Here is a 14,243-nt window from a genome sequence, read left to right on the forward strand (position 1 = left end):
ACAGCCTCGGTAGCTACACATCCCTGCTGGGGATACGGGGCAGAGCCCCAGAACCAGCTCTGGGCTCCAACGGTGGGGAATGATGGAGCCCCACGCCGGCCACCCCTCCCGCTCCTCCTCCTCATGCCATTCCTCTTCGCTAAACCTGAGTTCCTCTCCCCATTTCTGCTTGCTTTTGAAGTGCCAGATGAAACAGCACCAGATGGAGGCGAGCAACAGGAAACGAGCGTTTCCACATGGGTTGTGTGGGAGGGCTGCCATCGCGCCGGTCCCAAACCCTGCATCTCCCCCCGGCTCAGCTTGCAGCCGAATGGCGCGCCGAGCACCGCAGACAAAACCTCCTGGTTTCAAACAGAAAATGACCCCCGAGCAACTTTCCAGATACAAAAAAAAGGTCAGATTCTGGCCAGTTTCACTGCTTCTGCTCTTCTGCCTTCACTGGGGCCACTCAGGATCTGTCCTGCTCCCCTCGAGAGCAAAACTTGGGACTTCTAAAATACAGGGCACTCCCTACCCTACAGGAGACAGGTCACACTGGGGGACATGGACCTGATCTTTGGAGGTACCAAAAAGGTCTTGGAAGACACCCAGAACGATAAAAACACCTTCAACAACTCACTGTACCCACCAGTCCTCCCAGACTGAACAGCAAGCACTCCTGAGATGTGGACATCAGGTGCCCACCCTCTTCTAGTTTTAAAACAGCAAGAGGAAAACATGGGAAGGTTATCAGACAACCTCCTCACCAAGACAAGGCCATTAGCGTGGACTCAGTCTTCTACAACTAAAGAGCTGAGAACAGACCACCCTGGCTGAAGTCTGAAAAGCAAGACCTTACGGGGAAATCCTGCTGTGGTCTGAGCAAAAATTCTGGGCAAAGCTTCAAGAATTTTCCCGACATTATGGGACTACAGGATCTCCCATAGATGATGCCATGCAAGCGACTGCAACAGCATGTCACTGTTGTAGGCAACCTGCAACACCTGGCTGCAAGGATAAGCTGCAAGGAGGCACAAAAACTCCTCTCTAAAATTGCCTCCAGCCAGTAAGGTGTTGGAAATGTTATTAATTTCAAGGGCAGAGCATTAGAAATCCCCTCGTCCCACCTGAGCTGGTTTATCTGCAGAAAATTGTAAGGAAAAGCAGGGATTTCAACACGGTCCAATTCCCACCAGTGCTTTGTGTCACTCTCAATTACAGTCCAGAATGAAATACCAAGAAATCGTTCCTCACGGCCGGCAGAATTAATGGGATCTTTGACTACAGAGAGCACCAGGCAGTGAACTTGTTCCCTTACCAGCCAAGAGGCACAGTGCAGCTTTCTTCAGAATAAAAGCTGCAATGTCAAAGGATAGTTTAAGGCTTATAAAAGTGACCTGATGTTTCCCAGTATTCCAGGCCGTAAGAAAGGCACATGATTACTGACCCTTTCCTTTCTAAAACAATTTATTCCTACCATAAGCTCATGCAGCAAGAGACTTTATCTTCCCACTGGTATCCAGCTAAATTACGTGTGAGGTAAAACACTGAACAGAAGACAATCAATAATGCAGTTAGAACAAGCTGCTGGGCTGCAGCAAAGCTCCGATAACTGTGCAGTAACCCCTTTCTCTTAAGCCTTTGCCTAAGATAGCCACCACATCACGTTCGCTTGTAATTAGATGTCAACGCGCACATTTAATGAGGTCACGCTTCGCCAGTTCGTGAATGAGAAACACCTCGCAGCTTGCTGGCGGTGACTGCTGAAAGTAGGCAAAGATGTTTCAGTCAGACTCGGTCTGCTGAAGGTAGTTTGTCTTTGTGGAAATAAGACTGGATCTGCGATCTGCTAAACTGGCAGAAAACTCATCCTTCCAGAAAAGTGAAGATTTGGTTGGGTTAACTCCCTATCATGGCTCACCCACGGTCCAGACAAAGACCAAGACCCGTACGACGGAGCACAAGGATGTGCACCGGGACAGGGAGGGAGTGGGGCACGACTGCCACGAGCTCAGCTCAGCAGGGATGAAAGGCAGCCAAGAATCATCTGCACAACATTAGGACCCCCAGCGAGGATTCTTCCTTCTCTCCCAAGTCCACGCCAGGAGCACGCACCGTGGTTAGCCTCCAAATCCCGTAGCGCACTCAACACCCATGAGGCACCATGTTGTTGCACAGCACACAGCAAAAGGACACGTCACCCAACTCCCTCTCCCAGGCAGACATGGGGCACTAACGCAGCTTTCTCCACAAGGCTAACGCCATCAGGTAAAGCCTCACTCTTCCACTGAGGACAAACCTGCCTCTTCTGGCAGGTGCAAACAGTTAGCAAGGACAAATTGGGAAGCCAAGCCCGACGTGTTCAGTATGTGCTGCTAAAGGACACCCTCAAAAGCTGTCACGCACGCACGGATTCAGGCAGCACCTCCCCAAGGAAGAGCCAGGGGTGAAGATGGGTGGAAGCGATAGTGGAAGCACATGCAGTGGCAATGGCTTTACATCCCTCTGATATGGAAACGGTCTCCTAAGCAGCCACTGGATCGAACCTATGTATTTCACCCTGATTCAAGAAAAGAAACCAGGAATTCTTACACCTGGAAGCTCAGTACACCACCAAGCTCAGCCCTCCTCCTGTAACAGAAATGCTTTAAAAGCGTCTTTACATGTTACCTTGGCCTTCCTCTTACTCTGTCTGCCTAGAGCAAAAGATCACCCCTGAAGGAATCAGAGCCCCAGCAGGGAAGGCAGATGTGACCATGCTCAGAAAGCTGGAATTGCCCAATCCAAGCAGAAATGCAAAAACTCCACCAGGGAAACTGCTGTTCCTCCTACCTCCTTAGTGCTGAACACGGAACTAGGAAAAGCAGGTACAGGAGTGCTGCTGGCCACTGGGATGAAACCCTGCCTTCACAAATGCAGATAAATCAGCCCCAGCTAATACTGCAGCCAGGTCTAGTACAGAGCCATACACAAACACACCTCTCACATTCCAGTTTTCACTGTTTTGCCTCCCGAATTGTTTATCTCGGCTCAATTCCTGGATGTGGATAAAACAAACGACATGGACTTTCTCACAGACGGGGCTTCTTGCCGTTCCCTTGACAAATACCATGCTCAGCGAGTATGAGCCTGAAACCCAGAGGAAAGGAAACAACTGCAAAGGGCAAGAAGGAAACGGATCATTTGCCAAGGGACAGCATGAAAACACATTTCTCCTTTGGGCCAAAGCCTTGAAATCTTCCCAGGCTTCCCCCTCCCTCCAAATCACCGTTTTCGCACCACCATCAACCCCACCACAGCAAACTCTAGTGGGACTGGGGCAGGGGGTAGCATTATTTTCAAGGTGTTATTTATTGTCTTACTACTTAAAGATGACAGCCAGCCCAGGGCCCGACCAGGTTAGCTCTTGACCAGATACAGCTGCCATGAAGGAGCTCGGAGACCTGGTCCACCTACTGGCAAAGCCCCAGAGGCAGCGAGGACAGATGAGTTGTGGGGTTTTTTTTCATTCACCTATCATCCTTAGAGCTGTTATTAATTGCATTTCACTTGCAATAATTTCTTCCAAGGAGCTCTGCGGACGTTCGGTTTATCCTGGGCAGAGCCACTGTAGTGGCTGTGGGCATATTAACACACTCATGTGGATTTGGTTCTTGCAGTTGGCTTCTCTGGTGTCTAGTAATGTCCAGGCTTGCACAAGCCAAGCTGAACGCCTGGTTGCAGCACTCTTAACTAACCTCTCTCTTGCTCATGTGCTTCTGCCTCAAAAGGTGTCTAGCACAGGACAAGGGGTGCACTCATAGCCTGGCTCTCCTCTACCCCTCGCCCACTTTTTAGCAGCACAGTGCCGTCAGGACATCCACTGCTGCGTTAGATCTGGCCAACTTGACTGACAGGGTCAGAAGTTGTGGGGGCAGAAGGACAGATACACACATTCACATGCAGATCATGATGGATGCTTCATTTCCTTATAAAAGCAGAAGTCTTCCTGGCAATTCAGTGGACGTGAAAAATGCACTCGTAGCATTACTGGCATGGTTTTCAAGTTACTGTTAAAATTCCACTTATATTATGCTACCTCCAACCTCACAGTCTTCTGTGTTTTGGAGCAATATATTAAACTGTCTTTTAGCAGCTGCCTGCCAAGGGGAAATGGAGGTTTTGACATTTGACCCATAAGGAAGGATGTGTGGCATTTGGGGCTACCCAAATAAGGATTTTAGTTGGATGCTAAAACAAGCTGCGTTTTTAACAGTTAACTATTTTGATGCTGTTTTTGTACCATGGGAGTTCAAAGTGGAGTCCCTGACCAGGTGAAGGAGGCAACCCCAGCCCTGCCAGTTCAAGTTTGCCTGAGGCCACATTCTTTTCTCAGCTCTCTTTCCATTTGGAAAGGTTACTTCGCACTGGCATGGACTAAAAAAACCACATTTGTTTTAATAAAGAAGTGAGATTCCAAAGCAGGACTCAAAAGCCAGCAGTGGGTTCTGAGGCAGATCCCCCTGAATTAGTACAAATATCCCAACAACAAAATAAAACAATACTACAAACCCAACTGAACTGCACTGGCAAAGCGAAAAAAGATTCCCTTAACTGGTTCAGCTTTGAACAGTGACTCAAGAACCTTTTTTTCAGAGTGGAACAAGTTTTATTCCTAGGACCTTGTCTCCATTAGGAGAAAATGGCTGTTCTTCAGCTATTCTCATAACTTGGGCAAGATAATTTAGGACATTTGCTGACATTGCTAAGATCTGTCCTGCTCCACCTCCTAGGACAAGTTCCCCCCTTGAAGCAGCACTGGCACCCTGCTGCACCTTGAGCCACTTCGGGTCATTGATGTGACAGAAAACCACTGACATTGTTTTCTGGGGCTGACTTTCTGCAGGATTAGCTCCTGAACCAGCCTACTCTGACACAAGGTGAGAGCCAAACCCAGCAGAAGGAAGGGAGAAGGACACTGCAGCTGAGAGCTGGACAAGACCACGCAAGCCCCCGATTCCAGTTCGTGATGGCCAAAGCAGAAGGCAGCATCCCCACCCTCCAGCTGAGATTGGAGAGGTTGAGAGACCCCAATGGTACCTGAAATGCCTCTCAAAGCATGTTATGTCTCCAGGACCCATTTGGTCCCGGGCCACCCTAGACCCGCTTGGAGAGAAGATGGCTATCAGGGACTGGGACATTATCTCCCAGGACACAGAGTGCTAACGGGATGTACAGACAGCCCTCACTCTGCTCCCTGTGTCCTGGTGGCCCTCAGGCACACATCATTTAGTCCACCTGCAAAACAGCATGCCGATCTCACTGAGGTGCTGAAAGAATAAACACACTCGAGACTGGCATGAACTCTCTGAGCTTTGCGCACACAACAACAGCCCTCTGTCCCCAGTTCAGGCGGTGCCAGTCAGCAGTACGTGAAGTTTCTTACGCGATGACCTGAAATACACTGTAGAAGAGCGTGGTCCAGTGGCATCGGAGCTATTTCAGAGGCCCTGATCCCTGGAGGTGCTGAGCCTCCGTCTCGCTCCCACCACTGGTGGGAGTTCGTGCACTCGCCTCCCTGGGGGGGGTAGACGTTCTCAGCCTGATTTCCACAGACTGCTGCTATTTTGTTCCAACATTCCCAACATCTTCAAAATACCCAAAGCCTCTTGTGCAATGTGCAACATCCCCTGCTTCCTAGCTACATGGTGGTTTATGTTACTTTCCGCCTACAATCATTTCAGGATTGGCTTTACAGACCTAAGTGGAAGACTAAACAATGCTGGAGCCACAGCAGGACAATTTGCAGAGTTTTATTCCTTGTTTCATTTGGGCAATCCTTCTGCCTCTCATCAGGGACAAAAAAACTTGCCAACCTCTTAATTTAGGAATAGCACGAGCTCTGCATTCCAGTCCTGAATCAGCCAAAGGAGCCTTTTCAAGCTGGAAAGGGGAAAAAGGGCAAATACCTTTAAGCACATTAAAAAAAAAAAAAAAAAAAAAAAAGCCTCAACACCTGCCTTTTGCAGGCAAAAACCTGCTCTCAGGGCACTTTTGAAACTAGCTTGACATCAGCATTTGAAAGCAAATTCCAATCCCTGCTCTTTTGGGTGCCAGACTGCTTTCCCTGTCACTGCTTTAAACGAAAAGTAAACTCTCCCTCCTATATGTTCTGCAGGCATGCTGCAGATGGAAGCGACGATGTGAGTCTGAGCAGAAGAGTATCAAATGAAGCTGGCAGATTCAGGTTTTGGTTTTGTTGTGGGTTTGGTTGTTTTGTGGGTTTTTTTTTTTCTAATGCCTACAACAACCTGTTAAAAGTTTTGTAATCTGAAGACAGCAAACCCTTTTCTGAATGTCCAAGCTCCTCTGCCAAGACATGAATTTTCCAGCTGCATGTTTCACATCACACTGGTTAAGGATGTGCCAGTATTTTTATTATTCACCCCCTATGGACAATACAGAGCACCACATACATTAAAGTGTTCTTGAACTGTGCTATTTATGTGTGTGTGTATTACACACAGAGACAGGCTCAAATAAATCACATTCATTGTAAAGGAATAAAGGTAATAAAATCAAGCAAAATAGCCAGTGAAGTAACATAATTCTGAAATAAAGTTCGTAAAAGCAAAAAAAGCAGCATTAACTCAGAAAATCACCTCTCAACCCATCACTGCAATGCTCTCCACCCCCCCTCAACTTCTTGTAAAAGCATAAACCTGGAAGGCAGCACCAGATTCCTGAAATCTAAATGCCCTTGGCTTCTTCTGGAGAGTGTAAAATTCACTCCCTTGATGCTCATATTCTGTAGTCGAGCAAGATTTCACATCAACGTGTTCTCCAGACTCCCGGCTCTCCACAGCCCTTTGCAGCTGGGCAAAGGAGGGGGGACAGGAGTGGGGACAGGCGTGGGGACCGCAGCAGTCGCAGCCTGGGTGCACAGAAGCAGCAGCTTGCAACGTGCGAAGTTTTCCCCGCTGCTGGATTTTCTTCACTGCCCTCTCTCCATCTCTTCCCCTCGAGCAGAGCTGCGTGCGCAGGTACCCAGAGCAGCGTGCGCAGGTACCCGGCTGTGCTCCCATCATCCCGGGGAGCGAAGCCGAGAGGTATAGCCCGGTTCAGAGCGCTTTTAAATAAAGCCTCAGCAAGAGGGAAGGGAGGGAATTCAAAATCGTGCTGCTGAACTAGTTATGCAAACAGGGTCAGAGCCCCAGTTGTAGACACGGGAGCAAAACTAGCAAGGAGGCAGAAGTCAAGAGGGGGTGATTTCAAAGGAGACAGTGCTGGTTTCTACTCCCAGACCTGATTCGGCAATTTTCAACATCCCACGGAAAGGGAAAGAGCTTGCGGCCGATCACAAGGGAGAGAAGGCAGTAATAAAACCAAGCTCTGCTGTATCGGCATCCCCAGGAGCGCTCCCTCCCACAGCAATCGCAGCAACAGGTCAGGAGCCTGTTGTCATCCCTGTCCTCGGGGCTTGTGCCCTCGAGGGATGCTCCTCTTTCCCCAGCATGGACGAGGGGGGCCAGAAGGGGCCAGAACCCCCACGGCAGAGGGCAGCGGCCACCCCAGCTCCCAAGTGGGCTCTGCTGGGAAGGTAGCCATAGGGAACGGGCTCCCCACCTAGCAGGGCCCTCGCAGCTCCTCAGCCACCCCCTTCCCACCAGGCAGCACATGGTCCTCCCGCACTGCCTCTCCCCATACCTTTGGGGCATCCGTCACCCTCCAGGGTGATTTTCCTGCCCCACCAAACCCAAACCTGAACCTCCACCTCCCTCTGCTCCCCGAAGGACTCCCCCTCCCCTCAGCTGCATCTCCCCAAACGTCACCCTTATCTGCCCCCATCATTCTTCTTCTCTAGCAGACCCCAACCTCCACCCTGCCCCCCGGGGCAGTCTCTGCATTCCCCCTCCCGTTACACCCCACGCCTGGGGTTCCTGCCTCGTGCCAAGGAAACTTCTCTAACCCCCGGGGTAGCCGCACCCCCAAATACCCCCTTTTCCCCACACCCCCAGGGACGCACTCGCGCTCCTTCCCCCCCCCCCCCACTCCAGCGCCCCTCTCATTCCTGCCCCCTTTGTCCCTGCCTGGACTCTCTCCCCCCCCCCCAGCCCCTCTCCCGCAGGGATCCCCCCTCCCTGCCCTGCCGAGGGGTCCCTGTGCGGCGGGAGGACCCCCTTTAGGATCCCTTCCGTCCCCTGGCCGTGCCGCTGCCCCGGCGCTCGGTCCCGGGTGCGTGTGCGCGCTGCCCAGCGCCCCGTCCCCGGCGCCCGGTGCCCGGAGCGGCAGCGCCCGGTCCCCAGCACCGGGTCGCCGTCTCCCGCCGCCCGCTGCCCGGTCCCTCGCAAGGCCAGCGCGCCGCGCAGGGCGGGCGGCCGGTGCCCCGTCCTGGGTGCGCGGCTCCCCGTGCGCCCGCGGTCCCCGGTGGCGGCGGCGCGGGGTGCGCGGTGCCGGGCGCTGCTCACCTGCGGGGCGCTCGGCGCTGGCGCCGTACTCGGCCGTGTCGCGGCGGCGGGCGCAGGTGCCCTGCCCCTGCACCAGGGCTTGGAGGGGCAGCTCGGCGCCGGGGTCGGGGTAGCAGCGCAAGCCGGCGGCGCAGCGCGGCGTGTAGACGCCGCACGCCTCGGCCTCCAGGCGGGCGCACACCGGGCAGCAGCCGCAGCCCGGCTCCCGCACCAGCTCGGGGCAGGGCGGGCGGGCGGCCGGGGGGCAGGCGGCCAGGCGCTCCGCCGTGCAGGGCGGGCAGCGGAACAGCACCTCGGGCAGCGCCGGCCCCGCCAGCGCCAGCGCCGCCGCCGCCGCCGCCACCAGCAGCCGCGGCCAGGCGGCCCGCGCCGCGCCGCCGCGACCGACCCCGCCGAGCGCCATGGCGGGACTGACGGGCGGCGGGGCCGGCAGGTGGACACGCCGCTCGGCCCCCCGGCGGCGCGGCGCGGCGCGGCGCGGCGCGGCACGGCACGGCGCGGAGAGGAGCGGAGCCGAGCGGCGAGGAGCGGAGCCGAGCCGAGCCGAGCCGAGCCGAGCGGGGCCGGGCGCGCCGCGGCGCCGCCGGGTCCTAGAGCCGCCCCCGCGCCCGCCCCCCCGCGGGGGTCGGGGCTGCCCCGGAGGGGAGGCGGGGGGGCCGGCCCGAAGAGGAGCGGGGATCAGACACACGGGGGGTGGGGGGGGCTGCCGCACAGGAGGTTGGGGATGCCCCAAAGAGGAAATGGGGGGACGGGAGGGGGGACGGGGTCTGTCCGACGCGGGGCGAGGGCCTGCTGCAGTGGGAGTCAGGGTCTGCCCCGCGGGGGATGGGGATCTGCCGCGCAAGGAGGCTGGGGTCTGCCCCGCGGGGTGGAGCGGGGCCAAACCCGGCGGGAGTCGAGGCCTGCCCCACGGCGGGGGATTGGGGCCTGCCCCACAGAGACACCTGGTACGGGGAGGGATGGAGATCCCACCCCACAAGAGGGTTTGGGGTCCTGCCCCGCAGGGACACCCAGCGCTGGATGGGAACCGGGTGATCTCTGCACCCCCAGGGAGAGGTGAGAGGGGGCCTGCGGGGCAGGTGGGGGCCCGCTCTCACCCCGCTGCCCCAGAAGTGCCAGCCAGGCACGAGCAGCCATGTTTCGGGCCAGGGGCCCACCGTGGGGATGGCGGGGCAAAAGCTGGGCTCAGGGACAGTCCCGCCACCCAGCCCCCTGCCGAACGCTGGGCCTGGGAGCCACCCTGCCTCCGTGGGAGCGGGACCCTGAGGTCGGGTGAGCCGCCTTGGAGACACAAGGCTCCGTGCCCGTAGGGCTGCCCGCATCTCCAGCCTGGCTCCCCACAGGGCATTTGCCCCCCCAGACCAAAGCCGTCTGCAGCAGGCTCAGCGCCTGCCCTGCAGCGCTGCCCCGCGAGGGTGCCCAAAAGCCAGGGTACGACTGGGGGTGCAGAGGCAGAGCTCTCCACGCTTCGGGGTTTTGGTGTGAAATGCCCATTTCGAACCCTATCACACTCCTCTCTCTGCTGCCCGACTGTCACAGGCTATGCAGAGGATTTTAAGTACAAGGGGTATTACATAGAGGTGACTTTTTTTCACTAATAAAAAAAACCCAAAGCCCAGGGAATGCCGACGAGCTAATGAAGCTGGAAAGCTCAGTTAATATCGTTGTGGGGTTGTATGGCTAAAGTCAGGCACTGAGGCAGCCTGAGTTCCCTCAGCCGCAGGAATGTCAGCTTTGGGGCACTTAATGTTTGCTGCTGTAGTTTTTTTGTTGTTTTGGTTTTGGTTTTTTCAAATTAAGAAAAATGCAAAATGCTGCTGTTGATGACTCGCGCGGCACAACTTTCGGCACAGGATTACTCATGGCCCTGGAGTTATACAACAACATGTTTGTTTGTGGGATCGACGAGCGCAGGGTGGGACAACGGTCTGCGGCGTTCAGCACGCTCCATGAAATCCCTGTGATACATCCTAGGACCAAGCACACTCTCCCATCCGGGTCCCTGGGTCTTCCCAAGCAATAACGTGGGGTTTACAAGAGTTTAATCAAGCATGATCCTTTTCTCTGGCTGCCCATCACGCTGCGGATACCTCATCCAGTGGAAGACCTGCCCATTTACTTTACTTTTTTAAATGTACCATTGCTTGTTTGCACCTCGCTCAAGCTGAGTGGTGTTTTTAACCACCTCTATTTCACTTCTGGGGGAATCCAGTTAGTTTTGGGGTCCCTGTGGTAGCAGCACTCGTTGCTGCTTGCAGCGCTCATTGCTCTGAGTGTTGGGGACTCCGAAACTCCAAGCCAACAAAAATGAAATTAGAAGCAAATAATGAAGATATTTTTATTCCAATTCACGTTACAAAATCCCTTTTTGTATTACCAAACCCGAATTTTAGCCTGAGTGACTCAAGGAAGTCTCTTCAAGAAGACAAAAAAAAATATGTAAAAAAAAGCCCAGCACAGACTTTGCATTTGTTACTCCCACAAATCGCAAAGTGGGAAAACGGGATGCACAGCCCTGCACACAAGCAGCCCCTCAAAAGCCTCCCTTTAAAACAGATTTGCCAGCAGATGTTCAATAGAAAATGGAGCGAATTATTTTCACCACACACTCACGACTTCTTGGGGATGGGGGGAAGGAGGCTCTCGGTACCTTTTTTATGATCTGCCGTTGACTTCACTAATGACTCACATTTGGTTCCAATGAGATATTTTCATATGACTAATGAATCTATATTTGGAGGCGTGAGAGGGTTTGGCTAATTATCTGTTGCAGTCAGTTAAATATTCCAAGTATTCAAAGTAGGTTTTCTTCCAGTGGCAAATGTTATGCCCCCACGGTCTGTCTTCTCCTGGTGCTTTAAAGCAGCCCAGCACTTTGACTAGTACCAAGCTGACATCTGGGTTTCTGCGTGTGTAAGCACAAGAGATGGCCTGAACTTAATTATACAGCGAACCAATCCTGCATTTTTTAGGTGGCCAATAGGTCATTCCCCAAGGGACGATTTAAACCCGATTTTTCAACACGCACTTGATGCTTGCAGCGGCCCGTTTTGCTGGGGGCATTTACTGGGGTGCCATTAATAACTCCTGGCAGGGGCAAATTCCTTATGAGCACCGTTGTGTAGGCTGCTTATGCACAAATCATTTTTCCACAGGGAGGGCTCGAAATCTGATGAGAGAAGGGAAGGGAGAGAGGAGGGGGAGGGAAGGGGCTCCGCCGGCTCAGCTGCCCGCGTTGCAGGAGGACATTAAACGTAATGATCCTGGAGGGAAAGAAACCGTATGCAGCTCGGATGTGGGAACGAGCCAGAATTTCCTGTTCATATGCCTCTTTAGTAGGTGCTCGGGCTGTTCTCCTTCTTTTATCGCTGTCATTTTCTTTGTCCGCCACCGAAGCAATAATGCTGGTGCAGATACAATGGATCAGATGTTCCCCCTGCCCCTGCTGCTGCAGCCCTCAGCCGGGAGACCTCTCTGTGCCGCTCTCCAACTCGAGCAGAACAATAAAGAAGATTTTACAGCTGTTGTGGGGATGGGGGGAGGTGGGGAGGCAGAGGGAAAACAGCTTGAGTGCCCGTGGCCAGCTATAATTTCTCCAGTGGGTCTTTGCTGACAGTTTTAGGATTAACAAGTGAGCTCTGTTCCCAGGCATTTACCCCTCTGGATAAGCTGGCCTGTTTGTTCTCAAGGGTTTATTTTACCCTACAAAATATGGCATTGCCAAACAGATGTAGGCTTGTTCCTAGAAAGGCAAGTTATAGCTGAAGCTGCATCTCACAGAGGCTTTAGCCCTTGGAATTGTTTGGAAATGCTACAGTATTCCTCCGACCCTTTTCAGGGCAGTTTTTTCCCACAGACGTGCTGGTCGATTCTTTTATGGCTCTGTCCTTTGTCAAGGATGAATTAGGAAAAATAAACTCGCAAACAAAAAGTGGAGGCCCAGCGCAGAGATCCTCGTGCTCGCAATGATTCAGACGTATTTTACAGCTCTGGGTGTGGGGAGGGAGAAAACAATGTGTCCTCCTGCGTTTTTCTTTCCTTCATTTTTAGCTCAGTGGGTAATGGGGGGGGGGGGAAGAGCAAAGAAGAATAAAACAGTCTTATTGTTTTTAAAGGCCTCCTTTTCAATAGAGTGACACGAAGTGCTTTATGGCAAGTGGTGGAGAAAGCCTCCTGTGTCCCAGAGCTGGCACGGTAAGGGGCAGGTGATGAGGAAGGGAAGGCTGTGAGGAGGAAGGCTGCAAGGATGCGTGCTGGGCCTGATGTGAATATTTGGTGGCCAGCACCTTGCTTTCTCCCTAGAGATTCGGCAGACTTCGTCCATGAGTAAAGGTTCGCCAAGGGGCTGGGACCTGGGAACTGCCACCAACACACAGCACATCAGGGTGGGACAGCGAGGGGTCTGCCCTCCCTCACCCCCACCCCTCCCCGGGGGTGGCAGGGGGACATGCCCACGGTCCGGGTGAGTCGGTAGTGGGGGCTGAAGGAGCTCTGCGCCAATCCCTGTCCTCTGCAGGGGGGACCGCGGCTCCCCTTCAGAAGGAACAGAATAGCCTTAAAACCCAATTATGGAGATGCCAAGTCTCTTCACGAGACACGTGTGCGTTCATGGTATCGGGCGATGCCCTGCCCTTGCCGGCCACCACGTTTTTCCCCTCAGCAGCACATCAAGGATGCTGCCGGGGCTTTGGGCCTGGATCCCCCCCGGCACACTCTTGGAGGGAAATCCCACCTCACCCACAAGCCCAGCTCCCCTCCCTTACACTGGCATTTGGGAGATGGCTCCCTGTCCCCCCCTACATGCTCCCTAGGACTGTAGGTCCCCGACACTCCAGCTCCATGCCACCTTGCCCCCCGGCCACAGGAGCAGGGAGTGTGAAACTTAACCTGCCTCCAGACACCCCAGTTCAGCAGCTTCACCCACCAAATCAGGGTGGTGGGACTGAGCTGAGCAGGACACTGCAGAGAGGAGGGAAGCACTGCGAGACCCAGTTGATCCAGCCTGCCCACGGTGCTAGCTGCTCCCCAAGGCAGTCACGCTGAGAATGGCAAGCGTTCAAGGAAATAAAAGAATAGCCCAGAAATAAGTTGCCAGCATCACCTCTTCTTCCTCCTCAGGGTTAGGTGCCCAGAGGTTTGCTGCAAACCTTACCTGTGCTTCCAGGGCCTGCTGGAGGGAGCAAAATTTCAAGTCATGCAAGACCAAATTTTGCCTACCCACGGGGCTCGGTCAGCAGAAGTGGTTGAACAAGGAAGCAGGAATGGTTCTCATCTGAAATGAAGCTCATATTTTCTCACTTGGAGGAATGAGCAGGCACGAGGCAGGGACAGAGCTGCACCACCTGGGCTGTTGCACGTCTCCCCAGCACACCCTCTGCCTGTCCCTGCCTTCCAGCCTTCGCTCCTGGTGGTGACTCGCTTTTGTCTGCCCTGAGGTTACACCTCAGCCTCTTGTCCTTCCCCACCACCAAAACTCATCCAGCGTGTTTCGTGCTTCCCTCAGCGCTTGCTCTCTGGAGCTTGGTTGGCTCCGGCGTGAGGAGCACGGGTACCCCAGGAGCTCCCGCGGCTGTGATCCGCACCCTTAGCTCTTCTGCTCCACTGGTCACGCTCAGAGGCAGGTCTGAACCTGCCTGATGCCCCAGGCCCCCCTCTCCATCCTCAAATTGTTTTCCCAAGGTGCGTCAGCCAGGCCAGGGTTCAGATGTCAGCAGAAGGGTCAATTATAGGCCACTTTCTTTACATTTACCCTATCTGAGATATTTTTAGAGCAGCCCTAAACACATTATCTATGAGCCTGATCCAGTAATTACAAAT

General features: G+C 54.0%; 1 protein-coding gene across 1 annotated transcript in view; it reads right to left on the bottom strand.

The window, feature by feature from the left end:
* The window catches only part of IGFBP2 (insulin like growth factor binding protein 2), a 63,911-nt gene extending 54,980 nt beyond the window's left edge, over positions 1–8,931 (bottom strand). Inside the window, exon 1 of the mRNA XM_075028702.1 lies at positions 8,427–8,931. Within this exon, the coding sequence (XP_074884803.1) occupies positions 8,427–8,829 (403 nt within the window). The 5' untranslated portion in view covers positions 8,830–8,931. The remainder of the gene's footprint in view (positions 1–8,426) is intronic.
* Between the last annotated feature and the right edge of the window lie 5,312 nt (positions 8,932–14,243).

This window comes from Buteo buteo, chromosome 5 (assembly GCF_964188355.1).
Source record: "Buteo buteo chromosome 5, bButBut1.hap1.1, whole genome shotgun sequence".
Lineage (NCBI taxonomy): Eukaryota > Metazoa > Chordata > Aves > Accipitriformes > Accipitridae > Buteo > Buteo buteo.